Source organism: Hypanus sabinus, chromosome 5 (genome assembly GCF_030144855.1).
Source record: "Hypanus sabinus isolate sHypSab1 chromosome 5, sHypSab1.hap1, whole genome shotgun sequence".
Lineage (NCBI taxonomy): Eukaryota > Metazoa > Chordata > Chondrichthyes > Myliobatiformes > Dasyatidae > Hypanus > Hypanus sabinus.
Window position 1 is genome coordinate 78109454 of NC_082710.1, and position 27657 is coordinate 78137110.

The 27657-nt window shown below is 43.0% G+C and overlaps 1 protein-coding gene across 1 annotated transcript; it reads right to left on the reverse strand.

Moving 5' to 3' along the window:
* Nucleotides 1-20892: 20892 nt before the first annotated feature.
* Nucleotides 20893-26320, reverse strand: LOC132393720 (general transcription factor II-I repeat domain-containing protein 2-like). Its single transcript, XM_059969126.1, has 2 exons — nucleotides 22987-26320; nucleotides 20893-22901 (listed from the first exon to the last, which is right to left on the reverse strand). Exon 1 carries the CDS (start codon nucleotides 24889-24891, stop codon nucleotides 23914-23916), a length of 978 nt encoding a protein of 325 aa, XP_059825109.1. The 5' UTR covers nucleotides 24892-26320; the 3' UTR covers nucleotides 20893-22901; nucleotides 22987-23913.
* Nucleotides 26321-27657: the final 1337 nt, after the last annotated feature.

Here is a 27657-nt window from a genome sequence, read left to right on the forward strand (position 1 = left end):
GAGAGAGCGAGGGAGGCGGGAGGTAGAAGTGAGAGAGAAAAAGGCGGGAGGAAAAAGCAAGAGAGAGTGAGAGGCGATCCTGAGAGCGAGACAAGGGGAGGGAGACGGAGAGGGAGAGTCGATAGTACAAGTGCAATCGCTTGTCTCAGACGTCCAGTGACTGCAGATCCACTACGGATGACTGGTCCGCCTTACCTCAGCTGTACTGGGTGTGCGTTGTCGGGAGCCTCTATATGGGAGAGATGACACGGCTGTCGCTATCCAGAACAGCCAATGCATGAGAAGAAAAACAACTCATAATTTTACTAAATCCAACCGCAAGTGTTATCATCTAATGAATGTACCGTGTGCAAACAAACGCTCATTAGTACACTGGGTGGCTTCCCATCAATAGCAAGACTACGACTGGATCCAGAAAGCTGCTGATCTCATCACCTACTTTGCCTAGCGGGAGGACAAGTTCTGAGGAGCTTGGCTATTTTCAACAAACTTCCAACTCAACATGAATCACATATGCAAGGTTTGGAACTCAACATCTGCCAGCTTGGTGTTTTAATCCCAATCGCAGTTACGAGGTTACGTGGAGCTGCACCTGGTTGGTTGCCCAGGTTACAGCATTTAGTGCGTGTTATCCATGACGGGTGTGTCTGAGATGACTGTGTCAACCCACTCATCAGATCCATTGGCAGCAGTTCATGGGCTGACTTCGGGTTCAGTTCTCCTGTAGATCAGCGCCTGCTGAGGAACTATGGACTCGTGTACAGTCACGTTAATGGCTTCAACAAGTTTCTCACTCCAGGGAAGCCGGCGAACGCTCCTCAAAATAAACGCACATATTTTACAGAGCATTTCTCTAATCATATAATGGTTTTGACTATTCTATCTTTAATCGCGCGCTCCAATCTAATCATTCGGAAGAATAGAAGGGAGCAAATCCGAAAAGAGTTCTGAAAATCGGAAATCGTAAAAAACCTGACAAATTTTACTTCGATAATGCTATGATACATTGACGATTTTAAATTATATGCTCCTTCATCAATAAAGCAATTAATTAAAAGATTGAATTATGTAAACATGAACTAATAAAAGTCAGAACAGAGCAGCAGGATAGAATGTAACCGATTGATAAATATAAAAGATACAGCGCACTTAAAAGTGTTGAAGATAACAACCCCAACACCAGGAGGTTTTAATGTTTTATTGTTTTAAAACATTAAATCACAATGGATTTAAATTGCTTTCTAACACTGATCAACAGAGAGAAAAAATACTTTCGTGTCAATGAGTAAACAGATCATTACAATGTTATGTAAATTAGTTACAAATGTAAAACACAAAATATTTGTTTGCATAAGTATTCACCCGCTTTAATATGACACAACAAGTCATCAACGGTGCAGGCAATTGATTTCAGAAGTCATTCAATCAGTTAACTGGAGATCACCTGTCTGCAGTCTAGTTGCTTCAATTGATTGTAATAAAATACACCTATATCTGGAAGGACCACCAGCTGATGAATCAGTATCCACTCAAAAACTGCACCATGATGACAAAATAACATTCCAAGCAACTCTGCGGAAAGATTATTGAAAAACACGAATCAAAAGAAGCATACAAAAAATGTTGGTCACTGAATATCCATTGGAGTATAGTAATGTTAATCATCAAAAAATGGAAATGATCTGGCAAAACTCTATGTACGCCTAAATCAAGCTGTTCACAAAAATTGATAGGGCGTGGACCTCGACTTCTCGACTCCAAGCAGTAACTCATGGATGAGACTGCTCACTAAATCCCGTCCTTGATCCCTATGTATCCGCCTGGCAAGGCCATAATAGACGAAATACTTCTCCCATGACACTTCTGCCACTGTCCTAGGTAGGAAAAACCTGAGCCTTAGTGGTTCCACTAAGGCAGCCTTCAGGAATGGGCCTTTCGTTTTCAATGGTTCAGATACATTTCTGGGAAGGTGCCCCCAGAGAGAGCAGGCCGTTCTCTCACTGCCTGTCCTCTAAATTTTCCAAACGACTCTCTCTGGTTATGTACCCGGGGGCTCACTCTCCATCTGGCGTAACACCTGCTGCTAGCGGCCCTCCGCATTTTTCGTTTCGTTTCCGGATCCGCAACCCCACGTCACCTCCATCATACTCCCTGTGGTAAGCTATCTGAGATCACATCACCCTCTATCTTTTGTTGAGCTGATCAGAGAGGCACGGGAAAAGGAGAACGCTTTGGAGGCGCGGAAGTGTTCCGGGTACAGTCCTCGATAGTAGTCTTCTGCAGTGATCTGGCCACAGAAAGCCTACCCCGGGGAACGGTAGAGACGATTGTGGCAGAGTTGAAAACAGAGAACTGCCGGCTGTTATCAGCGGGTGTGACGCCCCCGTATGATGGAGCTGATGGAGAGGGAAGGCAATGAACCTTGAGAGCGAACAATGTGGAAGGCCTCTGGCAGCAGGAGTAAAGCCAGAAGGAGAGTGAGTCCCCGGGTACATAAGCAGAGTGTTGTTCGGTAAACCCTAGAGGAGACCCAGTGAGGGAACTGGCTGATGTCGCTGGGGGAGCACGTTCTCGGCAATGGAACGAGTGATGGTGCCGAGTGATAGATGGGGGAGGCCTCGCCAGGTAGACCGGAAGCATCCCCAGTAGTGTCTGAACCTAAAGAGTTAGGTCAGGGGGTGCGGAGATCTCAGAGAATTATGAGACCACCGAATAGACTGGGCCAAATAGCACTAGGGTGCAGAGTGTGACCCCTACCGTTTTGGGGAGCTATATCATTGCTTTGTGCACCTGGATTGGACGTTGTGTTTTGCAGGAAGGGTTGGCGAATGAAAACCCAAAGTAATGAGGACATGACTGAATTTGTTGGCACGAGAGTGTAACACGCTGTTAATGTAATGGCTTCTCTGTTATTTTCCACTGCTAAGGTAATGGTTTCTCTGTAGCAGAAATGTTTGGGTTATAACCAGACATAACGAGGCATGTTAGCCAATGAGTGGAATGTTGTTTTTTCATGTGTGCCTGGGAGCCGGGAATTCGCGGTCATTTGCCCGGAGAGAGATGAGAAGAGAAGACCCGAATGGAGAGAGTTGGTAGACTGCCAGACAGAGTGGACTTGGAGCGAATATCTGATGGTCAACGATTGTAGGAGAAAATCAATGGTGAACGAATGGCCTTATCAGTGAGCTCCAACGTTGCGCATTAAACTGTTTCATGTGAATGGGCCCTGATACTTTTTTATTCTTTACCAACCATATAGTCAAATTAAGAATATTAAAGCTTAATCGTTTAATCGCATATTGTGTACTTTTTGTTATTTCTTGATATTGATTTATAACAGGCGACACATCGCACAGCATCCACCCAAACTCAACTTTGGCCATGCCAGGTTGGGGGGGGGGGGTGCTGTCATCCCTTATATTAAGCCTCTAGCCCAAGCAAGAGTTACATACAGGTTCTCTATAAGTATATGGGGTACAGAAGCCAAAAATAAAGAGAAATAGATCCAGGTGCTAAGAAAAACCTGCAAGTTGATCCGTTTAAGAGCAGTGGTGTCTATGACGCAGCCATGAAATATAACTCTTCCACATATCTGTAAAATTTGATCTCGAGCAAGAGGTGGATCTCGGAGTGCTACCACCGATCCTTGAAACTGGCCACAAAAGAGGAGACCGCATCACTCTGGGGAAACCCTCACTACAGGAAACAAGTAAATACCATAGGTGTGTAGAGGTGATTGCATGGATGAGAGAGCCTGTCTTATGAGGATAGTTTGAGAACTTGATCTTTTCACCTTGGAACGAGGTAGGATGAGATGTGACTTGATAGAGGCGTATAAAATGATGTGTGGATTGATTGTATGGATAGTCAGATGTTTTATCTCTGGGTTGAAATAGCTAACAAGAGGGGGTGTAGTTTAAGGTGTTGGAATTAGTTACAGAAGGTGTGATAGGCGCATGTTTTTCACACTGAGAGTGGTTGGTGCTTGGAGTGCTCTGCCAGCAACAGCGGTGGAGGCGAATAGAATAAGGTATTTTAAGAAACTCATAGATAGGTACATTGAGCTTAGGAAAAAAGAGGGCTGTGCTGTAGTGTACCTCTAGGCAGTTTCTAGCCGTAGGGCCTGTAATGAGCTGTTGATTTCTATGTCTGTGATCTGTTATGAGCCCGTACGACATAGCAGCTGAATGAGTCCATTCAGCCCATCCTGTCTGCTCTAGCATTCCATCATAGCTGATCCCCAATCCCACTCAATATATATATGCCATCTCGCCATATCATTTGATGCTCTGATCTACCACGAAACACTCATCTTCCGCCTGAAATACAAGCACGGACTCGGTCTTTACCAAGCATTCCACAAGCTTACTTCTCTCCTTGTCACCGTTCAAAGAGACCGCCTCTCAATTTTGAGGCTGTGCCGTCTAGTTCTAGACACTCTGGACTAGTTCTAAGAAACATCCTCTCAATGCCCACCCCATCTAACCCTTTTAATAGTCGGTAGGTATCAATGAGAATCCCATCCAACCCACTGCCCACCCCCAACTCCTGTATTTTTCAGAGTTCCAATAAGCCCAGTCCCAAATTTGCCAAACGATTCTCATATATTAATTTCTTCTTTCCTGAAGTCATTCTTCTGAGCATCATCTGGACTGTCTCCAGTTACAACACATTGTTTCTGAAATATTGGTCCAGCAACCGTTGACAATACCCAATGTACGGCTTGACTAATGTTTTAAAAAAATCTCAGCATGGTCGCTTTCTTTTTAGAATGCTATTCCCCTTGAAAGAAATGCTATTATTGTATTTTCCCTTTCTTTGCCACAGACTCAACTTGCAACTTAACTTTTTGCAAATCTTGCACTTGGGTTCCTATGACACCCCCCCCCCCCCGCACCTCATGGTTTTATAAGTGACTTGGACGAGGAAGTGGAAGAGTGGGTAGTAAGCTTGCGGATGCCAGGAAGTTTGGGAATTTGTCGATAGTTTGGAGAGATGTTGCATGCTGCAATAGAATACGTGCTGGGCTGGAAAGTGGCAGATGGTGATCTCCCCAGAGAGGTGTGAAGTTATATACTTTGGAAGGTATTTTGCGACCTACGTCCACAAGTCCATCAGGCATGCCACAAAAGTTGTCAGGATTGCTAAGGAAGCGGATGTTATGTTGGCCTTCATTATCATGTCTGGCAACAGGTGCCGACACTTTACTGTCATCTGTGAAACTCTTTGATAAGCACTTGGATGATAGCAAGAAGAGAGGTGTATGTGAGAGTGAAGTGTTAGTTTGTCCAAGTGACAACATTCTGGGACGAAGGTAAGTGGATCCGAAGTCACAGGATGTTAGAGACAATTCTGCTGTCTGTATTGCTACGCTCTCACTCTATGTTTATCTTCTTCCTATTATTATTCATGTTGTTGTTGTTCTCCTCCTCCTTCTCCTTCTCCCCTTCTCCTTCTCCTCCCCCTCCTCCTTCATCTTCTCTTCTCTTTCTTCTTCTTCTTCTTCTTCTCTCTCTGTCACGCTTTTTTATCTCTCTAGAGCGCTTAAAATCCCATAACTCCCTACCTGTTACAACTCTTCTCTCTCAGACACTTTCTCCAGTCTCTATCTTACAATTTCAGCTTCTCTCTCTCTCTTTCTCTCTCTCTCGCACACACACACACGCACGCTCGCTCTCTCTCATCTTCACCCACTATCTCTCTCACATCCATCTCTTACTCTCCCTTTATCTCTATCTCTCACACCCATCCTCTGTCTGTCAGGGTTCGCTCCATGAAATCTGCATTCCGGTTCACGGTCTGATCTATGTTCATTATACCAGGTTTTCCAATTCTTCCCAGTCTCTATGGAGGCAGTTGATTCTCGTTTGGGCTAGCTTCATAAATAGTTCAGGATTCAGCCTGTGGCTGCTGAATTGTTCCTATCCAAACCCCTTGTCTGTATCGCTTCCCTTCACCATCCTCTTGGAGCCTTGCCTCGCCTGGAGCCTTGCCTTCACCGTTGTCAAGTTCAATCACCAGAGCAAGATAAGGAACTGTCTTTCGTTGTTTCGAGCTGTCTCTGTGTCCACACCTTCGCTAGGTAGGTCCGGCCATATGCTGTTGTATTGGGAACCGTCTCGTCGTATTCTGCATTCTATGTAATGAGTCCCGGCTCTACGTCCTGTACCCAAGGAGGGTTCCCAGCTCTGTGTTCTGTGTTCCTGTCTCTCCCTCGACCAAGGCTCTGCGTTCCTGTCTCTCCCTGCACGAAGGCTCTGCGTTCCTGTCTCTTCCTCAAACAAGTCAAGGCTTTGGGGTCTTGGCCAGTCCTAGCTACGTCCAAAAACCTTGTCCTGCCCAAGCCACGGCTTTGTGTTCTCATCTTGTCCATGTGCCACGCCCAGCCCAGGAGTACCTTGTCCAGCCCCGTGCTGGGGTTCCCTCGTCCTGTGCTGCGAGCCCGAATAAACACCCAGATTCTGGGTCCTTGTCCAGTATCTGGTTCGGAGTCCAAGCCCAGGCTCCTAGTTCCCAGTTCCATGTCCTGGTTTTGCTATCCTAGTCAAGTCCTAGCCCAGGCCCGGAATCCTTAACTCGTCCAGGACCTGTGTCATGTCCAGCGTCCTTTCTTTCCCATTTCCCTTGCTCCCTTGATACACCTAGTCCTCTCCCTAGTACTTCAGTGTTTGTGTCTTGCATTTGGGTCCGTTCCCAACGCCCACCCTATGGCACTGTCTTTGTTTGCAATATAAGTTGTCTTCCCAGCCTTGGAAGTATTCATGCATTGTTGTTCTATAAACAACAATCATAACTGATCAGCAGAAAAAGACGCTTTGTGCCAGAATCAAAACAAATCTCTGCAGAATGACCTGAAAGAATTACAAGTATAAAACACAAAATTCTCTCGTCAAATATGAAACACCCAGTAATCACTTTTACAAATAAATTGATTTTAGATGATGCCGTATATTCAAATGGAGATATCCTGTGTAGTCAAGGTGCTTCAATTGATTGTATCTGTGAGATCTAAAAGCTCCAAACTCTGTATCTTGACAAAAACTACACCATGAAGACAAAATAACATTCCAAGCAACTCCCCAAAAAGGTAATTGAATAGTACATTTCAGGAGGTGGATACAAGAAAACCTCCAAAAGAAACTGAATCCCTCTTGTGTCGTTAAGACAAACATCAAGAAATGGATAGAATATGGCACAGATGGAAATACGCCTCGAAACAGCCGTCCTCAAAAACTGAGTCTCTGTGAAAGAATGGGACGAGTGAGAGAAGCCAGCAAGGGACCTATGACGACACTGGAGCTTTGTGCACATAAAACAACTGTTGCCTGGATGACTCACAAGTCGTAGCTGCATGGGAGAGTGACAAAAAGAAAGCCATTAAAAGAAGTATCTCACAACTCCGCTAGAGTCACGAAAAATTCATGTTTTTGAGGGTCTGAAGTCAGCTGGAAGAATGGTTCTATGGTCTGACGAAGCCAGAATTGCGCTTTTTGGCCATCAAACTAAATGCTATGTTTGGTATAAACCAAACACGGTACATCATAAAAAATACGCCACCCCTGCCATGAATCATGGTGGTGGCTGCAGCATTATGTCGGGGTGCTGCACTACAGCTACCTCTGGAAGGCCTGTGATGGTACAAGGTAAAATAAATATAGCAATTCCGTGGAGACAAATCTAATGCTGTTTGTAAGGGATTTGGGACTTGAAAGAACATTTGTTTTCCAAAAAGTCAATAACACCAAGCATAAACTCGAGTCCTGACAGGAATGGCTGACAAACAATGACGTTAAGGCACTGGAGTGGCCAAGGCAGAGTCGAGATTGCAAGCTAATTGAGAATTTTTTGGCTGGATTGGAAAAGGGCTGTCAACTCACAATGCCCATTCAATCTGACACAGCTGGAGCATTTTTGTAAAGAAGAATGGGAAAAAATGCATTGCCCAGATATGAAAATCTGATAAAGAGCTACCCACACACATTCAAGGATGCAATTGCTTTCAAAGGTGCATCTACTCAATACTGACATGAAGGTGCGAGTAGTTATACACTCAATTATTTGTGTTTAATGATTGTAACACATTGACACTAATTTGTAGAAATCTTATTTTCACTTTGACATGAACAAGCCTTTTCTGTTTATCAGCGTCATAAAAGTCAAATAAGACCCTTCGTAATTCAATGTTGTAAAACATTCGAACATGAAAAATTCTAAGGAGGTTGAATACTTGTTTATAAGCACAGTAGTACCCCTCGCATTCTAACCGCCCATATCGCCTTCATCCGACTAAACACCGTGTTCTGGGTGCTGTTGGAGTTCACGGCTAGACTCGGTTAATGATCACACAGCAAACACTGGGACCAAATATATGCCTGGCGGTTTGTCATGTTGTGAGACGGGAAATGACGGTCAGTTCGGCTCAAAGCGACGTCTACTCATTGATTGAGCCTCTTCCCGAAGATTTTCACAACACTCACATTATTACTCTTTCATTCCTTCCTCTATCTCGTCATCTGTCCCTGTCCTTCTCTTTAAGGGACACAGGTGCAGGCTGTCTCTCTTTTTCTAGAGCAGAGGAGACTGTCTGAGATGTTCTAAACTTTGGGGTAGCATGGATAGGTTACCCAGTGTGAACTGTATCACGTGTGGCAGAGGTTTCAGTAGTACACAACGTACTCAAAATAGATATTACAAATATACTCCGCTATTTAAGAAGGGTGGGAGGCAGCAGAAAGGAAAGTATAGACTTGTTTGCCTGACATCAGTGGCTGGGAAGTTGTTACAAGCAATTTTTTGGGGTTGCGATTAGGGAGTATCTGGAAGCACATGACAGAACAGGCCAAAGTCACAACAGATTCCTGAATGGAAAAGCTGCCAAACAAACTTACTGCAATTCTTTGAAGAAATTACAAGCAGGGTAGACAATGGAGATGCAGTAGGCGTGGTGTATTTGGAACTTCATAAGGCCGTTGACAAGGTCCCGCACATAAGTCTGCTTTGCAAGATAACAGCCAATGAAATTATAGGGAAGTTACTAGCATGGGAGGAACATTGGCTGCTTGGCAGAAAACAGCGAGTGAGAATAAAGGGATCCTTTGGCTGCAAGTGGAGTTCCAAAGGGGTCGGTATAGGGACCGCTGCTTATTATGATGTGTCTCCATGTTTTGGACAACCGTATTGGTGGATTAGTGGCTAAGTATGCCGATAATACATAGATAGGTGGAGGAGCCGGTAGTGTTGAGGAAACAGTGAACCTGCAGAGAGACTTAGATAGTTTAAGGGAATGGACAAAAAAGTGGCAAATTAAATACAATTTTTGAAAGACCATGTTCATGCACTGAGATTAACGGGTAGATTATTATTTAGATGGCGAGAGAAATCAAGATGCAAATGGGCTTGGTAGTTCTTTTGCAAGATATCGTAAAGGTTAACTTCCAAAATGAGTAGGTTGTGAACAAGGTGAATGCAATATTAGCATTAGTTTTGAGAAGTATGTAATATAAGAACAGGGATGTGCTATTCAGGTTGTATAAGGCACTCGTTGGACCACACTTGGAGTATTCTGTTCAGTTTTGAGCTTGTTATCTATAAATTTGCTAATAATGCAAACATTTTACGCAGAATGGTGACGAAAGGGCGTACAAGAGCGAGAAATCGCAGTTAGCTGAGTGGTGCTGCAGCGACAACCTTGCACTCAACATCAGCAAAACCAAAGAGCTAACTGTAGACTTCAGAAAGGTAAAGCGAGGATATGCAAAATAATCGTCATGAAGGTATCAGAAGTAGGGAGAGTGTGTCTTCTCAATTTCATAAGTGTTGATATCTCTGACGATTTAATCTGGACTCAACGTGTTGATACACCTATTAAAAAAATGAAAGACTACGGTTAGATTTCATTCGGAATTTGAGATTTGGTTCGTCACCTATATGAATCCATTGCTTCAATTTTTCTGATAAAGGGGTGTTTAATCTCAATTCGTCCAAGTCTGGAATTTGTCTTAAGGTATAGTTCGGTTTTTTTTCATTTGATAGCCTATTTTACACTTATTCAGTAAATAAGAGAGCGGGTTTGAAGACAATGAAATGGATTGTAGGCTTAGAGTCTTGCACTGAAAAACACCTTTGTTCGTTTTGAAACTCGGAAGTAACCTGTGCCGCCGTCTCTGGTGGGGCAAATTTGCCGGAACCATTCCTTACCGTGACTCTACGCGAGCGCATAGTTGTGCAACTGGGCTTTTACATGAGGCATTGCAGGTCCTGTTGCCACTGGACCTGACCTATGGGTTAACAGTTCTATCACAGACTAACCCTGCTGGGATACCACACACCGAGAATCACGACATGGACAACAGAACTGTAGCTGCTCCGTGCAACCTGAGAAGTGCGATGGCGATCAATCTAGAATTCAAACGATGCCGATGTCCTCCTTCATTTTCATAAGTGTTTCAGGATGTGTTCGAAACTTTTCGGAGAATGGTGAGGACACTGTACTGCAAGTAGGCAAAATAGGTGGCCGGACCATCTGCTGTTTGGATCCACGCATGTTCTTGATATTAATACGGTGTCCTAGTTAAATGATGAGCTTCTGTTGGCACAAGGCTGCTCCATTTGATGATGTAACCCTTGCGGTTGTAGTCATTCAAATAAAAAGTTGTTTTTCTTCTCATGCAATAGCTGTTCTAGATGGCAACAGACTGTGCCATTTTTCCATATATAGAGCGTTTTGACAAGCGCAGATCCAGTTCAGCAAGTCAGTACTGACTTAAGGTGCTTATCGTCTGTGCAGTAAACAGTTTAGCACTGGACACAAGAGACAAGAGATGATACTGCATATGCAGTCCTATCTTTATCTTTCTGTCCCTCTCCCTCTCTCTCTCTCTCTCAATCTTACCTTTTTCCCTTTCGTTATCTTTGCTTATATATAAACATACACAGTGGCAGCAAAGTTTGGGCACCCCTGGTCAAAATTTCTGTTACTGTGAATAGCTAAGAGAGTAAAAGATGACCTGATTTCCAAAAGGTAAAAGGTTAAAGATGACACATTTCTTTAATGAGTAACCTGCATGGTCAGTACTTAGTAGCATCTCCTTGGCAAATATCACAGCTTCTAAACGGTTTCTTTAGCCAGCTGAGTGTCTTTCAGTTCTTGCTTTGGGGATTTTCACCCATTGTTCCTCGCAAAATGTTTCTAGTTCTGTGAGATTCTTGGGTCTTCATGCATGTACTGCTGTTCTGAAGTTGATTCACAGATTTTTGATGATGTATAGGTTTTTGCGGATTTTGTGGCGTGCTTATGATCATTATCCCATTGCAGAAGCCATCCTCTTTTCATCTTCAGCTTTTTTTGCAGACCGTGTGATGTTTGCTACCAGAATTTGCTGGTATTTAATTGAATTCATTCTTCCCACTACTAGTGAAATGTTCCCCGTGCTGCAACACAAGCCTAATACATTATCACCTGTGCTTAACAGTTGGAGATCTGACTTTTCATTAATTCAGCACAATTTTTTTTTCTCCGAACATACCTTTCGTCATTGCGGCCAATAACTTCTATGTTAACTTCATCAGTCCACAGGACATAGAACCATAGAACATTACAGCACAGAAACAGGCCCTTCGGACCTTCCTGGAATTGCCAAACCATTTTTCTGCCTGGTCCCACTGATCTGCAACTGGAAAATATCCCTCAATACCCCTCTCATCCATGTACCCATCCAAGTTTTTCTTAAATGTTAAAAGAATTTATCATTTCATCTGACAGCTCATTCCACACTCTCACCACTCTTTGTGTGAAGAAGCTCCCCCCTAATGTTCCCTTTAATCTTTTCCCCCTTCACACTTAACCCATGGCCTCTGTTTTTTTTTTCTCCCCTAGCCTCAGTGGAAAAAGCCGGCTTCCATTCATTCCATCGATACCCATCAAAATTTTATATACCTCTATCAAATCTCCCCTCATTCTTCTACGCTCCAGGGAATAAAGTCCCAACTTCTTCAACCTTTCTCTGTAACTCAGTTTCTCAAGTCCCGGCGAGATCCTTATAAACCTGCTCTGCACTCTTTCAACCTTATAAATATCCTTCCTGTAATTAGCTGACAAAACTACTCACAATGCTCCAAATTCTGCCTCACCAGTCTTATATAACCTCACCTTATACAACCTGAGCACTATGTACTCAGTCCACTGCTATTAACTCTGCTCACCCATGACTGTGCTGCAACACACAGCTCGAACCACATCATCAAGTTCGCCGACGACACGATCATGGTGGGTCTCTTCAGCAAGAACGACGAGTCAGCTTACAGAGAAGAGGTGCAGCGGCTAACGGATTGGTGCAGAGCCATCAACTTGTCTCTGAATATGAATAAAACAAAAGAGATAGTTGTTGACTTCAGAAAGCCACGGAGCGACGAATCCCGGCTGAACATCGACGGATCCTCGGTAGAAATCGGTAAGGGTACGAAATTTCTTGGTGTTCACCTGGCGGAGAATCTCACCTGGTCCCTCAATGCCAGCTCCATAGCGAAGAAAGCCCAGCAGCGTCTCTGCTTTCCGCGAAAGCTGAGGAAAGTCCATCCTAATCACATTGCTTAGGGATTGTATTGAGAGCATCCACAGCAGCTGCATCACTGCCTTGTTCGGAAATGGCACCATCTCGGATCGCAAGACCCTGCAGCGGATAGTGAGGTCAGCTGAGAAAATCATCCGGGTCTCTCTTCCCGCCATTACAGACACTTACACTACACGCTGCATCCGCAAAGCAAGCAACATTACCCCACGCACCCCACATACAAATTCTCCTCCCTGCTGCCTTCTGGGAAAAGGCACTGAAGTGTTTGGGCTGTCAGGACCAGACTATGTAACAGTTTCATCCCCCAAGCTATCAGACTCCTCAATACCCAAAGCCTGGACTGAGACCAACTTACTGCCCTCTACTGTGCCTATTGTCGTTATGTATCCCGTAACTGGATAACTCACCAGCAAAGTTAGAGAGGTCCGTTGGAGTCTGATGGCACTATTTTCGAACGTTTTATTCATAAAGGGGGCACAAAATTAAGGTTAATACAAACACTCAGAACATATACATCGGCAAAACTCAATCTAAAGCGCGGGTATAGCAATAATCATCATTAAGAAATAATCTCGACTGTTGTCTAAGGGATAATATATTGTCCGTTGGGAATATAAAAGTCACTCAGAAGTCTGCAGCCTTCAGTCTGTTTGGGGAATCGTGTTTCAGAGAGAGTGAGGAGAAAACGGGAAAACTTGCCCGGGTCTTTGACGAAGCAACACCGTTGAATCAGGGGAGCGTTGTTTCCCTGTTATTAGTTCGAAGTCCTTCTCGGTATTATCAGCCACCTGCTCCCTCAGGCAGAGAAGTTGCTTTTGACTGGCTTCTAGCTATCACGGGAGCGTTGAGCGATCGAGTCCTTCTGGTGCGTCTCTCTGGGGTACCGCCTTCTGCAGTCCCCTTTTATCTTGACTTGCAGAGTTGTAGATGTCCATCAAAGTAGGGTGATGCAATCCCCACCCCCACATTGCCCGAGGGGGTCCATATCCGTGGTAGCTGTCACGTAGCAGAGTCATGCCCTCAGCACAGGTGTCTCTAAGAGCAATGGTCAAAACCGTTATATTGTCGCTCATTTGCCTGGGTCCGAGACCCGAATTAATAGAGCTCTTACGATTCTCCGGAAGGAGGGGGCTGCTCCCGCTACTTCGGCCCCTCAGAGCTGTAGTACATTCATAACACCTCCCCTCTAAAAAAAAGTTTTTTTTACCAGCGGTTAAAAACGGAGTTGTACCGAGTCTTACATGGTTTTTAATCTAACAGAATACCCAAGCTTTTTCTTTTAATTACAGAGCCATACAGTTATACACTTAGTTCAGCATCGAGATAAAAAATCCGCTAGCACATTATCACTCCCCTTAATGTACTGTATCTTAATATCGGATTCCTGCAGCATCAGACTCCAGCTCAATAACCTCCTGTTTTTATTTTCCATATTGGCCAGGAATACCAACGGGTTGTGATCGGTTTTCATGGCTGCACCGACCACCGCGGGGGTAGTGTCATGGTACCTTTTCATCATGTTCACATGAACTAACTGGGTCGGCTTTCGCCGATCGGGGGTTTCAATCACGTAATTCAGCGAGTCTATTTTCTTACGCACTTTATATGGTCCTTGAAACCTCGCCTGAAGCGGGTGGGTAACTACTGGAAATAGGACCAAAACCTTGTCGACTACGTAAAACTCTTGTTCTCTCGCTCTAGGGTTATACCACTGACTCATTTTTTCCTGGGATTCTTTAAGGTTTTCCTTTGCCAAGCCGCGTACTTTATGCAGCCTCTCCCGGAATTTCAGAACATAGTCGATCGCACTGACTTGAACGGTCGGGCTAGACCACTTTTCTCTCAGGAGGGTTAGAGGGCCCCTGGGCCTCTGACCGAAAACGAGCTCAAACGGACTGAACCCCAGTGGGCACTGGACTGTATCCCTGACGGCAAATAACAGAAGGGGTAAAGCCTCATCACAGTCTCGAACTTTCTCCTGACAGTAAGTTTTAAGCATGGTCTTTAGTGTAGCGTGGAACCTTTCCAACGCCCGTTGGGATTCCGGGTGGTACGCGGAGGCTAGAATTTGTTTGACCCCTAGCTGGGTCATCATCTGCCGAAATGCGTTAGATGTGAAGGTACTCCCCTGATCCGACTGTATCTCCTTAGGCAGCCCCACTGTGGTAAAGAATTTGATGAGGGCCCTCACCACCACAGCGGTATAATATTACCCAGAGGCACAGCCTCTGGCAATCGTGTAGCGGCTCACATCATGGTCATGATATACTGCCGCCCCCTCGCAGTTTTAGGTAGGGGTCCCACAAAATCTACAATGATTCGGGAGAAAGGCTCCTCGCACGCGGGGATGGGTCGGAGGGGTGCCTTAGGGATAACTTGGTTCGGCTTACCCACCATTTGGCAGGTATGACACCTTTTACAATATTCAGTAATCTCTTTTCTCATGTTTGGCCAATAGAACTCTCTTTGAACCCGATCCACTGCCTTCGTTATTCCCAAATGCCCACCTAACAGTCCCTTATGAGCTAAGTTCAAAATTTCGTCCCGATACGCTTTCGGGACTACTATCTGGTGTACCACCGACCAGTCCTCATCGACTGACTCCTTGGGGGGCCTCGACTTCCTCATCAACACACCCTCCTTCAGGTAATAACTTTCGGGCTCGGTTTCAACCTCGGTCTCCGAAAGAACCAACTCTCTCAAGGCTATCAGCTCCTCGCCACTTTCCTGTTCCCGTACAAACTCTCGTCTGGCTAAGGGCAGGTCTACCTCCCCCTGTTTACTCTCTCCCCCCTCCTTACTCTCCGGTTTACCTTCCTCGAACCCTCGCTGGTACAGAGTCGGTAAAAACGTGTCGACCAAATCAAAACCGGCCAGATTTAGACTGCTCTCTCTCTCAGCTGTCTTTTTCGACATGCTGCGAGTGACCGCGCAGGCGGGGTATATCTTCGGATCTGAGGGAGGGGCCTCAATCCTCGCAGGCTGGGTTGTCAGATTCACGGCTGTTCCCATTTTCCCTCCCGCTAGGTCGTTCCCCAGAAGGACGTCCACGCCTTCCCCCGGCAACTCCGGCAGGACCCCCAGCTCCACTGGTCCCGACACCAACTCACAATCTAGAAGGACCCTATGCAAGGGGACCAATTCGTAAGCTCAGAGAATGGCCTCCTTTACTTCAGCATAATTCTCCGCTTCCCTCTCCTCCAGGGACAACGCCGCATATGCTCGTTGGGCCTTCCCCTTTAACACACTTTGTAACAACGCCACCCACTGCTCTTTTGGCCACTTCTGATTTACTGCCACCTTTTCAAAAAGCTAAAAATACTTACCGACATCTGTCTCCTCGAACGGGGGCACCAATCTCAACTCCCTACTAACATTAAACCGCTCTGCTCGGTCTAACTCTTGATCTCTTCGCCTGTTCCTTATCTTCTCCATCTCCCAGTCAAGTTGCCTCTGTTTCTCTTTCTCGGCCCGTTCCTTTTCTTTCTCGACTGCTTCTAGCTCCTTTAGGTGAATTTCATACTGTCTTTGCCTTTCTTTCTCTCTCTCAGCCGCTTCCAGCTCTTTTAACTTAATTTCATGTTCCAGCATTAATTTCTCTATCTCTAACTGAACCGTCCAAATTGATGGTACCTTTTCAGGGATATCTCCCAATACCTCAGGTTCAAACACCTTCTTCCCAATGTAATACTGGGTTATGGCCCTTCGCACCTCCCGCTTTTTCATGGACGACCTCATTTCTGCGAGGTTCAACCACTTCGCTAAATTTAACAAGTCTGATTTGGTGGCCGCCTCTAGAGCCCCCACAGTCGGGTTTTTCATAAATTCACCCACGTCCATCTTTGCTGGTTTCCCGTCTGGTTACCCGCGTAACCAGATTCATGTTTTGGACTACAAGCCCGATTCACTGGCCTCCCAATTTGGTTTCAAATCCCGAGACTAGAAACCCCACGTTGTTACGTATCCCGTAACTGGATAACTCACCAGCAAAGATAGAGAGGTCCGTTGGAGTCTGATGGCACTATTTTCGAACGTTTTATTCATAAAGGGGGCACAAAATTAAGGTTAAACCAAACATTCAGAACCTATACATCGGCAAAACTCAATCTAAAGTGTGGGTATAGCAATAATCATCATTAAGAAATAATCTCGACTGTTGTCTAGGGGATAATATATTGTCCGTTGGGGAATATAAAAGTCACTCAGAAGTCTGCAGCCTTCAGTCTTTTTGGGGAATCGCTCGGTTTCACGTGTTTCAGAGAGAGTGAGGAGAAAACGGGAAAACTTGCCCGGGTCTTTGACGAAGCAACACCGTTGAATCAGGGGAGCGTTGTTTCCCTGTTATTAGTTCGAAGTCCTGCTCGGTATTATCAGCCACCTGCTCCCCCAGGCACGTTGCTTTTGACTGGCTTCCAGCAATCACGGGAGCGTTTAGCGATCGAGTCCTTCTGATGCGTCTCTCTCTGGGGTACCGCCTTCTGCAGTCCCCTTTTATCTTGACTTGACGAATTGTTTTGTCCATCAAAGTAGGGTGATACAATCCCCACTCAGTAGTTACATTGCAGAGTCATGCCCTCAGCACAGGTGTCTCTAAGAGCCATGGCCAAAACCGTTACATTGTCTCTCATTTGCCTGGGTCCGAGACCCGAATTAATAGTGCTCTTACGATTCTCCGGAAGGAGGGGGCTGTTCCCGCTCCTTCGGCCCCTCAGAGCTGTGGTACATTCATAACATCTTTATTATTTATTGTAATTCCCGCACTGTTTTTGTGTACTTAATGCAGTCCTGGGTAGGTCTGTAATCTAGTGTGTTTTTTTATGTGTTGTTTTTACGTAGTTCAGTGTAGTTTTTGTACTGTTTCATGTAGCACTATGGTCATGAAAAAGAAAAGTTGTCTCGTTTTTACTGTGTACTGTATCAGCAGTTATGGTCGAAATGACAATAAAAAGTGACTTGACTTAACTTGACGACGACATAAAGTTCCAACTCTGATACTCACTACTTTTATTTATAAGTGCCAATGTACCAAAGCTCTGTTAAAGGACTTATCTACCTGTGACGCCACTTCTAGGGAATTATGTATCTGTATTGCCGGATCCCTCTGTTCTACTACACTCCTCAGTGCCCTACCATTTGCCTTGTATGCTCTACCTTGGTTTGTCCTTCCATAGTGGAATACCTCACACTTGTCTGCATTAAACTCCTTCTGTTATATTTCAGCCCATTTTTCCAACTGGTCCAAATCCCTCTGCAAGCTTTGAAATACTTCCTCACTGTCCACTACACCTCCAATCATTGTATCATCAGCAAATTTGCTAATCCAATTTACCACATTATCTTCCAGATCATTGATATAGATGACAAATAACAATCGATCCAGCACTGATCCCTGTGGCACACCACCAGTCACAGGCCTCCACTCAGAGAAGTAATCCTCCGCTACCACTCTCTGGCTTCTCCCATTGAGCCAATGTCTAATCCAGCTTACTACCCCTCCATGTATACCTAGCGAATGAATCTTCCTAACTAACCTCCCATACCGGACCTTGTCAAAGGCCTTACTGAAGTCCATGTTGACAACATCTACTGCCTTCCCTTCATCCACTTTCCTGGTAACCTCCTCGAAAGACTCTAATATATTGGTTAAGCATTACCTACCATGCACAAAGGCATGCTGACTCTCCCTAATAAGTTCCTGTCTATCCAAATACTTGTAGCACCTTAGTACTCCTTCCAATAATTTACCTACTACCGATGTCAAACTTAACGGCCTATAATTTCCCGGATTACTTTTAGAGCCGTTTTTAAACAACGGAACAACATAAGCTATCTTCCGGCACCTCACCCAGAAATACTGACATTTTAAATGTACCTGCCAGGGCCCTGCAATTTCAACACTAGTCTCCTTCAAGGTCCGAGCAAATACCCTAGCATGTCTTGGGGATATATCTACTTTGATATGCCTCAAGATAGGAACCACCTCTTCCTCTTCAATCTGCATAGGTTCCATGAACTCACTATTTGTTTGCCTTTTTTCCATAGACTCGATTGCAAGTTTCCTTAGTAAATACAGATGCAAAAGAAAAAAAAAACATTTAAGACCTCCCCAATTTCTTTTGGTTTCATACATAGCCGACCACTCTGAGGACCAGTTTTATCCCTTACTATCTTTTTCTCTTCATATCCCTGTAGAAGCTGTTTGGATTACCCTTCACCTTGACTGTCGAAACAACCTCATGTCTTCTCCTGATTTATTTCTTGTACTTTTTTGCACTTTTTATACTTCCCAAGCACCTTATTTGTTCCCTGTTGCCTATAGATGTTATACACCTCTCGCTTCTTCTTTATCAGAGTATAAATATCCCTCGAGAACCAAGGTTCCTTAATCCTATTCACCTTATACTTCACCCTTATTCTTAAGGGTTAGATGATGTAACCCTTGTGGTTGGAGTCATTAAAATCAAGAGCTGTTTTTCTTCTCATGCACTGGATGTTCTGGACATTCAGTACAGCATTTCAGTACTCACGTAAGCGTAGCTGTCATGGTCTCTGCAGTGGAAGTTTAGTCACTTGACGTTAGAGACAAAGAATAATAATCTCAATCTTCTCTCTCTCTCTCTCTCTCTCTCTCTCTCTCTCTTCATCTCAGCTCACACTTTCTTACTTCTGCCCTTCACCTCACCTCTCTCTCTCTGTCTCTCTCGCTCTCTCAACACCCCTCCCTTTGTGAGCTTGCAGATGATGCATGTAGCTCACTTGGACAGGTCACTGACAGATTCTGAGCAGCTATTTCCGAAGCCCCGATTCCTCCACCAGCCCAGGAGTAGAAATCAGCCACCTAGAAGAAATACAAACCCTCAGTCTGTTTTCTGTCTTTCAATAGATTCACAGCCCATGTCAGCAAATTCACCCCTATCAAATTTCCTTCAATTTTCGAATAGAAAGGAATTATTAAATTACGTCTTAAATAAGTATTTTTTCAGAACTTTAGAAATTGTAGAAAATTATGATTTCCAAAAGGACTTTAATGAATGACATCACCAGAACATATGAGACAAAGTGGCTACTTCAGTTTTACACCTATTGCAGTAATTGTCTATGTTAGGGATTATTTTAGATAGCCTCTCCTTTGTTACATAACAACGGTGAACAATTTTGAATTGAATTAAACAGTGATTGGCACATATTGAAGAAGAATTGAGCATTTTCAGAATTCGCAACCAATCTTCGTTAACAAAGGTCATATTAAGTTCTTTTTCCTAATCTTGTTTAATCTGTGGTGAGAGGTTATCTTTTTGTAAAAAAATAAATTCTAAATTCTATAGAAGAGGTCCATAGAACCTCTTACTAAAGGATTCATATTCAAAATAGTTTCCAACAAATAAGATTCTTGCAAATACGGAAACTGTATTTTTGTAAAAAAAAATGTCTAACCTGAAAATATTGCAAGACGTGTGTATGAGAGAGAGAATATTTACTAATTTACTCTTCAAAAGTCATCAATCGAACATCACAAAATAAATCTGCAAAAAAGAACAGCTCCCCTTATTTCTCCATAATAGAAAAATGGGAGCAGTTATTGAAGGTTTAAATTTTTAAAAATCGATATAGAGAGCGAGACAATTTCAATTGTTAATTTTTTTGTTTAAAAATGCGAAACTGAAACCAAATCAGTAAGGACTGTTTAATAACAGGGTGGAGATTTAAATTTGGAATTTTGGAGAGATGTAAAGGTAATAGAGCTCCTAATAATGAGGTTAAATAAAATTCTTTGATAGCTTTCAATTCCAAATCAATCCAAGCCGGGTTTTGGCTCTCGTCGAGCCAATATAGCCAAAAACATAATTGTCGAATATTAACAACCCAATAATACAGTCTTAAATTAGGAAGTGCAAGTCCACCATCTTTTTTTTTAGATTTTTGTAAACGATGGTTATTATTTGGTCTTTTATTGCTCCAAATAAAGGACGAAATAATACAGTCAATTTGATCCAAAAAAAAATTAGTTCAAAAGATAGGTATATTTTCAAAGATATTAAAAAAATCTAGGTAAGATCATCATTTCACAGCGTGGATGCGACCTATTAAAGAAAGTGGAAGGTGGTTCCATCTGGAAAATAATTGTCTCATATAGTCCATTAATGGAACTACATTAGCTTTATAAAAATCTTTATATTTTTAGTAATTGTAATACCTAAATATTTAAAAGAATTAATAATTCTAAATAGAATACCACTATATATGGAAACAGAAGCATTTAGCGTAAACAATTCACTTTTATTTAAGATAACATTATATCCTAAAAATTTTCCAAAATCATTTAGTACTTCCAGAAGGTTAGGATTAGATTCTTCAGGGTTTGAAATATAAACCAGAATATCAACTGCATAAAAAGAAATCTTATGTATAATCCCATTTATAGAGATACAATGACTATTTTTAGCTTCATGGAGTGTTATGGCAAAAGGCTCCAATACAAGATTAAATAATAAAGGGCTTGAAGGACATCCCTGTCTAGTACCGCGTGAAAGTGAAAAGAGAGAACCTAATATTATTCATAATAACAGTAGCAGTAGGAATCTTATAAACTATTTGAATCCATCTATTAAAATTATTACCAAAAACAATTTTTTCTAATACCTTAAACAGATATGTCCACTCCACTCAATCAAATGCCTTTCTGCATCAAGAGAAATAACACACTGGGGTTTCTTAGATAGTGGTCAATATATAATGTTCATCAGTCTCCGAACATTGGAGAAAGAGTAACGGGCTTTAATAAAGCCTGTTTGATCCATAGAAATAATTTTAGATTATTTTTTCCAAACGGTTAGCCATCATCTTAGAGAGAATTTTTACATCCTCATTTAATAACGAAATAGGTCTATATGGTGAACATTCAGTTGGATCTTTATCTTTCTTAAGGATTAAGGAAACAGAAGCTTCATAAAAAAGAGAAAGTAAATTATCCTTCTCAAAAGATTCATGAAATATTTCCAAAAGACGTTGACAGAGTAATTTTTCAATTTTTTGTAAAATCCTACCAAATAGCCATCATGTCCAGGATCTTTACCTGATTGCATTAACAACATAGCTTTCTGAATTCCATGTTCAGTGATTGGAGCATCAAACATCTGTTGATCTTCAATAGTAATTTGAGGAAATTTAATCTTATGTAAAAAAAACATTCATTTTAGAGGAATCTGCAGGAAATAGAGATTTATAAAGATCAGAATAAAAATCCTGAAAAGTATTATTAATGTCTTTATGGTTACTTACGAAATACCCATTATCTTTACGAATCATTACAATCTGTCTTTTAGCTCTAGCTGCCCTTAATTGGGAAGCTAAGAGCTTACTATTTTTAACCCCAGAAATTTAAAACTGACTTTTCAATTTAAGTAAATATCCTTCAATAAGATAAGTTAATAATAAGTTAAGTTGTATTGTAATTCCACTCTTCTTTTAAATAAATCAATGTTTGGAGAGGTTGCATTGCTGTAATCTAATTTTTAATTTGTTTAGAAATTTTATCTAATTCCATTCTTGTCTGTTTCTTCAGCTTAGCTATATAAGAAATAATTTGACCACGTAAATAAGCATTTAATGTATCCCAAATCACTAACTTTGAAACGTTTCCTGTATTATTAAAGAAAAAAAACTCTTTTATCTGAGTTTCAATAAACTCAACAAATTCTGAACATTGTAACAAATGTTCGGGAAAGCACCAAGGTGGTCCTGTAGTAGCAACATCTTTCAGTTCAAATATTAGGTTTAAAGGAGCGTGATCAGAGATAACAATTGCATCATAGTCACATTTCTGAACATTGAATAGAAATCGAGGGTCAACTATACAATAATCATTCCTCGAATATTTATTATGAACGTGTGAGAAAAAGGAATATTCTCTATCACAAGGATGCATGTGTATCCAAATTTTGTTTAAGCCATAATCCGTTAAAAAGGAATTAATAAGTAATGCAGAACGATTAGGGAGTTGATGCTTGGATGATGACTTATCCATTAAAGACTTTAAACAAGTATTAAAATCACCACCCATTAATAACATATATTCTTTTGCCTTTATGCTATGTATAAACAAACTATAATGTGTTGCATTTATGAAATTGATGAACTCCTGCAGAGAAAACGAAATTACATTTCTGCATGCAACAAAAACATTTTGAACTCCGAAAAAAAGACGTTGGGTTGAAGGTTACTTTTAAGTAAAATATTCAATGTCTATTTGAGTCCTTCTTGTATTTGTGAAAAACGCTGAACTTAAATTTTCCAACAGCAGCAAACCAACAATAACGTCAGCCAGCTGTCAACCTGAAAAATAAAAGGACTATTTCAATGAACAATGAAAAAATATGAATATACGTAAAACAATAGGCAATTAAAATATTTATCATACTTGGTTAATTGGATTTCTGCTCCTGGACAGCGCACAGCGTCTGCACATCAGGGCTGTATGACGTCACCTTCATCTTTACACAGGATCGCAAGCTGTCATCTGTGAGGCGTGCGCGATGTTTGTTTTTAATAAAGTTCATGTTGGAGAACACCTGCTCACATACATATGTGGATCCAAAGATCGACAGGACTCCAAGCGCATACTTTTTAATGTTTACATAAATGTCGGGGATAGCATTCCATGTTTCGAACACAAGTTTGTCTGGTTTTGGGAGGTTTTCAGTATCACTCCATTTGTGATTCTCAGCAAGAACGACCTTCTGACGGGCAACATCTTCAAGGTCTGCTGTCAAGCGTCTAAACTTGGACACCCATATGTCTTTGTCGGGTATGTCGGCTAGTTCCACCTCAAGATCAGGTTTACTCACACCTGCCAATGCAGTCGTATTCAGTAGAGATGAATCGATGCTTAGGGGAGTGACCGGGAAGGATAATGTGTTTTTTTTTCCTCTCTGAACTCACAGAAGCATTTCCCAAACGATGTTTGCATTGCGATGATTGCAGAATGTAAATACTCCGAATTTATCATGTCGTGACCTTGTTTGAACTCTCTCAAATTGGGGAAGTGAGACAGAGTGCCTTTCTGTCAATCTCTGGCAAGCACTGTCAACTTGCGCTCGAATGCCAAAACATCCTCCAACATGTGTAGGGCTGTACGTCCTTTCCCCTGAAGAGCTGTGTTCAGCGTGTTCAGGTGTGCTGTCATGTTTACCATGAAGTGTAGCTTTTGCAGCCCTTTGCTGCCCAGGAAAGTTTTCACTTCTTCCAGACACGCGACAAAGCATTTCAGCACCTCCCCTCTGGACAGCCACCGGACTTTGTTGTGCAACAGGAGATCAGAATATGCGCTTTCCAGCTCGTCCAGTAACTAACGGAATTGACGGTGATTTAAACTTTTTGCCATTATTTTATTGACAATCTGAATGACAACATCCACTACTTCTGTGCATTCCGGAGGAAATGTTTGAGCGCACAGTGCCTCTTGGTGCAAGATGCAGTGAAAAATCAGCAGCTTTCTGTCCAGCGACTTCTGCAGTAAAGCCACAATTCCCTTGTGCGTTCCCGTCATGTTCGGTGCCCCATCAGTAGCTACTGACACCAGGTGGGTAGACTTTATTCCTTTGGCTCTTAAACAATTCAAGACAGCCTCACAGATGTCCTCCCCCCGTGTTTGGTCTTTTAGAGGTATCAACTCAATCAGTTCTTCCTGTGGCCCGGCAGAGTTTACATACCGGCAGAACAGCGCTATTTGTTCAATATCACCTTTGTCTTTAGACTCGTCACAGGCAATCGAGTAGGCCACAGCTGAATTGATGTCTTTAATTTGCTGTCTTGTGATGTCTTCTGCCATTTTTATGGTTCTGTCTTTGACAGTCTTTGCAGAGAGGGGCATATCCCTGATTTTCTGCACAATTTCACTCTTGTTTTTAAAGTCCATGAATAGATGTTCTGAAATCTTAATGAAAGATTCTTTTATATATTCACTATCTGTAAACTGCTTCCCGTGCCTGACTATTTCCTGAGCGGCAATATAACTAGCGTATGTCGTTGGTTTTCCGGACTTCATCCATTGCTTGAAATGATTTTTGCTCAGATCAATCTTCCACATCAGTTCCGAAACGGCTTTTTTTCTCTCATCTCCATCCGGATATTTTTGAGCAAAGGCTGCATGTTTATTCTGGAAATGCCTTGTAACATTTGACTTTTTGTTGTTTGCTAGTTTCTCATTGCATATTAAGCATACCGGTAAACCAGTCTCGTCAACAGTGAAAGCAAATGAATCTGTCCACGTATCATTAAACGTTCTGTTTTCTTCAGTCACTTTTCTTTTTTTAGAATTCTCCATAGTTGGCCTACCTTGGATCGAAAAATTAAAGAAATCGCGCACTGACGGGTGTCAGGTATTGGCAGTGGTGACGTATATTAATAGCGATAAAAACACGTTGTAGCAGTGTGCTCACGCAGTCAGTAAACTGCAGTCGAATAACTTTATTCGAACTAAACAGCCTTGCTTTTAAGCCTCCCTCAACCTGGCCCCCATGGGCGCGGATGCTGCAAAAGACACGTACTCACAAACCCCCGTAGGCTATCTCCCTTAGCCTGAACGCTGGCTAATTGTGAGCCGGTTCCAATGTGCCAGGAAATGTGTCGCCACAACGTCTTATTTAGATTGTACAAGATCACCATAATCTTCAAATTTAGAATTACATTTCAAAAACTAACAAACTAACATAAAATACATTTTAATTAAATACTGGCCAATTATTTCCCAAAGCAACAGGGAGCCGCAGCACTGAGGTAAAAGAGACGCAAGTGGCTCCGGACCCCCGTCCCACTACTCTCTGGGCAACTCCCTTCCGGAGTAAACTCAACCCCGCGGGCTGAAACAACCTCATCTGCCAACCCAGCAGACTTCTTCAAGGTAAGGGCACCCTTTTCAGCTAGGGCTGCCGTCATTTCATTATCGGGAACACCTTTAGAAGTTTCAACCTCTTCAAACAGTTCTGCCAAACCAGACAGATCATCCATGTCCAACTCTGGACCTTTTAACAGCTCTATCTGTTCCTCATCTTTATTTTGTGCCTCTAAACTTTTCTCCTCGCTAAGGGCAGGTCTACCTCCTCTCCCTTACTCTCTTTCACTTTACTACTCTTCATTTTACCACCCTCTAAACCCTCGTGGTACAGGGTCGATAAAAACGTCTCGGCCAAATCAAAACTGGCCGGATTTAAGCTGCTCCCTTTCTCAGCTGCCTTTCTCGACATGCTGCGAGTGACCGCGCAAGCGGGATAGATCTTGGAATCTAGGAGCGGGGCCGCAACACTCACCGGCCGGCTTGTCAGCGTCATTGCTGACCAAACCTTACCACCAACTAAATCGTTACCAAGAAGGACGTAAGCGTCAGTTATCGGGAAATCTGATCGCACCCCTATTTCAACTGGTCCAGAGACTAGCACACAATTCATAATGACCCTATGCAAGGGCACCATTTCCGTCCCTTGGCCTATTCCTTTCACAGCTACCATTCCTGTCTTGCGACCAAAATCTAGTACCTTACTGCTGATTAATGATAGTTCAGCCCCCGTGTCTCTCCAGATCCGTACTGGAATTGAGGTGTCTCCCTCCCTCACAGACACGGTTCCGTTTGACATACAAGTCTCAGACCCTTCTCGTACTCTGTCTACCCGGGTCTCTTTTGTTGATTTACTGATTACCACGGCACATCCGATAGGGACTGCTGCTTTCCCTTTTCCTGTCTCTTTCCTTGGAGCAAAGCACTTAGATGAAATATGCCCCCCCCCCCTTTCCGCAATTAAAACAGGTCAAGCCCCGAAATCTCTGGCCGTCTGGCCTTTCCCCCTCAATCTTACCACTAGCTCCCGGCGGGACCTCTGCCTCAGCCAGCGGGCTTTCTCGATCGTTCCCACGGTCTCTCTGGGAACTTTTATTCATGGAAAACTTTGTCTTGTGGGTTAGGGCATATTCATCTGCGAACCTAGCAAATTCTGAGATGGACTTATTCGGCTTCTCATTCAAATACATCCAGATATCCTCCGAAACACAACCTTTAAATTCCTCAATCGGAATTAACTCCCTGAGACGCCAGTAATCCTCTTCCGCTATCTCTGCTGTGCACCAACGGTCCAAGAGCACACCCTTCTCATAGGCAAACTCGGTATATGTCTGATTCCACCCTTTCTTTAAATTTCTGAACTTTTGTCTATACGCTTCAGGTACTAACTCATAACTCCGGAGAAAGGCCACCTTTACTTTGTCATAACTCTCCTCCTCTTCCTCCTCCATTGACAATGCCGTATATGCCTGCTGTGCCTTCCCTTTTAACACACTTTGTAACAGAGCCACCCACTGATCTCTGGGCCACTTCTGATTCACTGCCACCTTTTCAAAAAGCAAGAAATAACTATCAATATCCATCTCCTCGAACGGAGGTACTAACCTCAACTCTCGACTAACATTAAACTGCTCTTCTCGGTCTGACCCTTGATCTCTTCGCCCTTGCCTTAACTTCTCCATCTCCAAGTTATGCTTCCATTGTTTCTCTGCCTCCCCATGCTCTCTCTCTCTTTCTCGGCTCTCTTTCTCTTTCTCAGCTGCTTCCAGCTGTTTTAACTGAATTTCATGCTCCCTTTGTTTCTCAGCTCTTTCCTGCTCCCGTTTCACCTCTAACTCCTTTAACTGGAGTGCATGCTCTCTCTCTCTCTTGGCTCTTTCATTCTCCTTCTCAGCTGCTTCCAGCTGCTTTACCTTAATTGCATGTTCCAACCTTAATTTCTCCAACTCTAACTGAGCCATCCCACTAGCTGGTACCTTTTCAGGGATATTTTCCAATACCTCAGCTGTAAACACATTCTTCCCAATATAATACTGAGTTATTGCCCTTCGCACGTCCGGCTTTTTCACTGACAACCTCACCTCTGCGAGGTTTAACCCCTTCGCCAAATTTATCAAGTCTGATTTGGTGGCCGCCTCTAGCGCCTCCAGAGTCGGGTTTTCTATAAATTCACCCAAGTCCATCTTTGCTGCTTTCCCGTCTGGCTACCCGCGTAACCAGATCCAAGCTTGGACTTACAAGCCCGATTCACTGGCACTC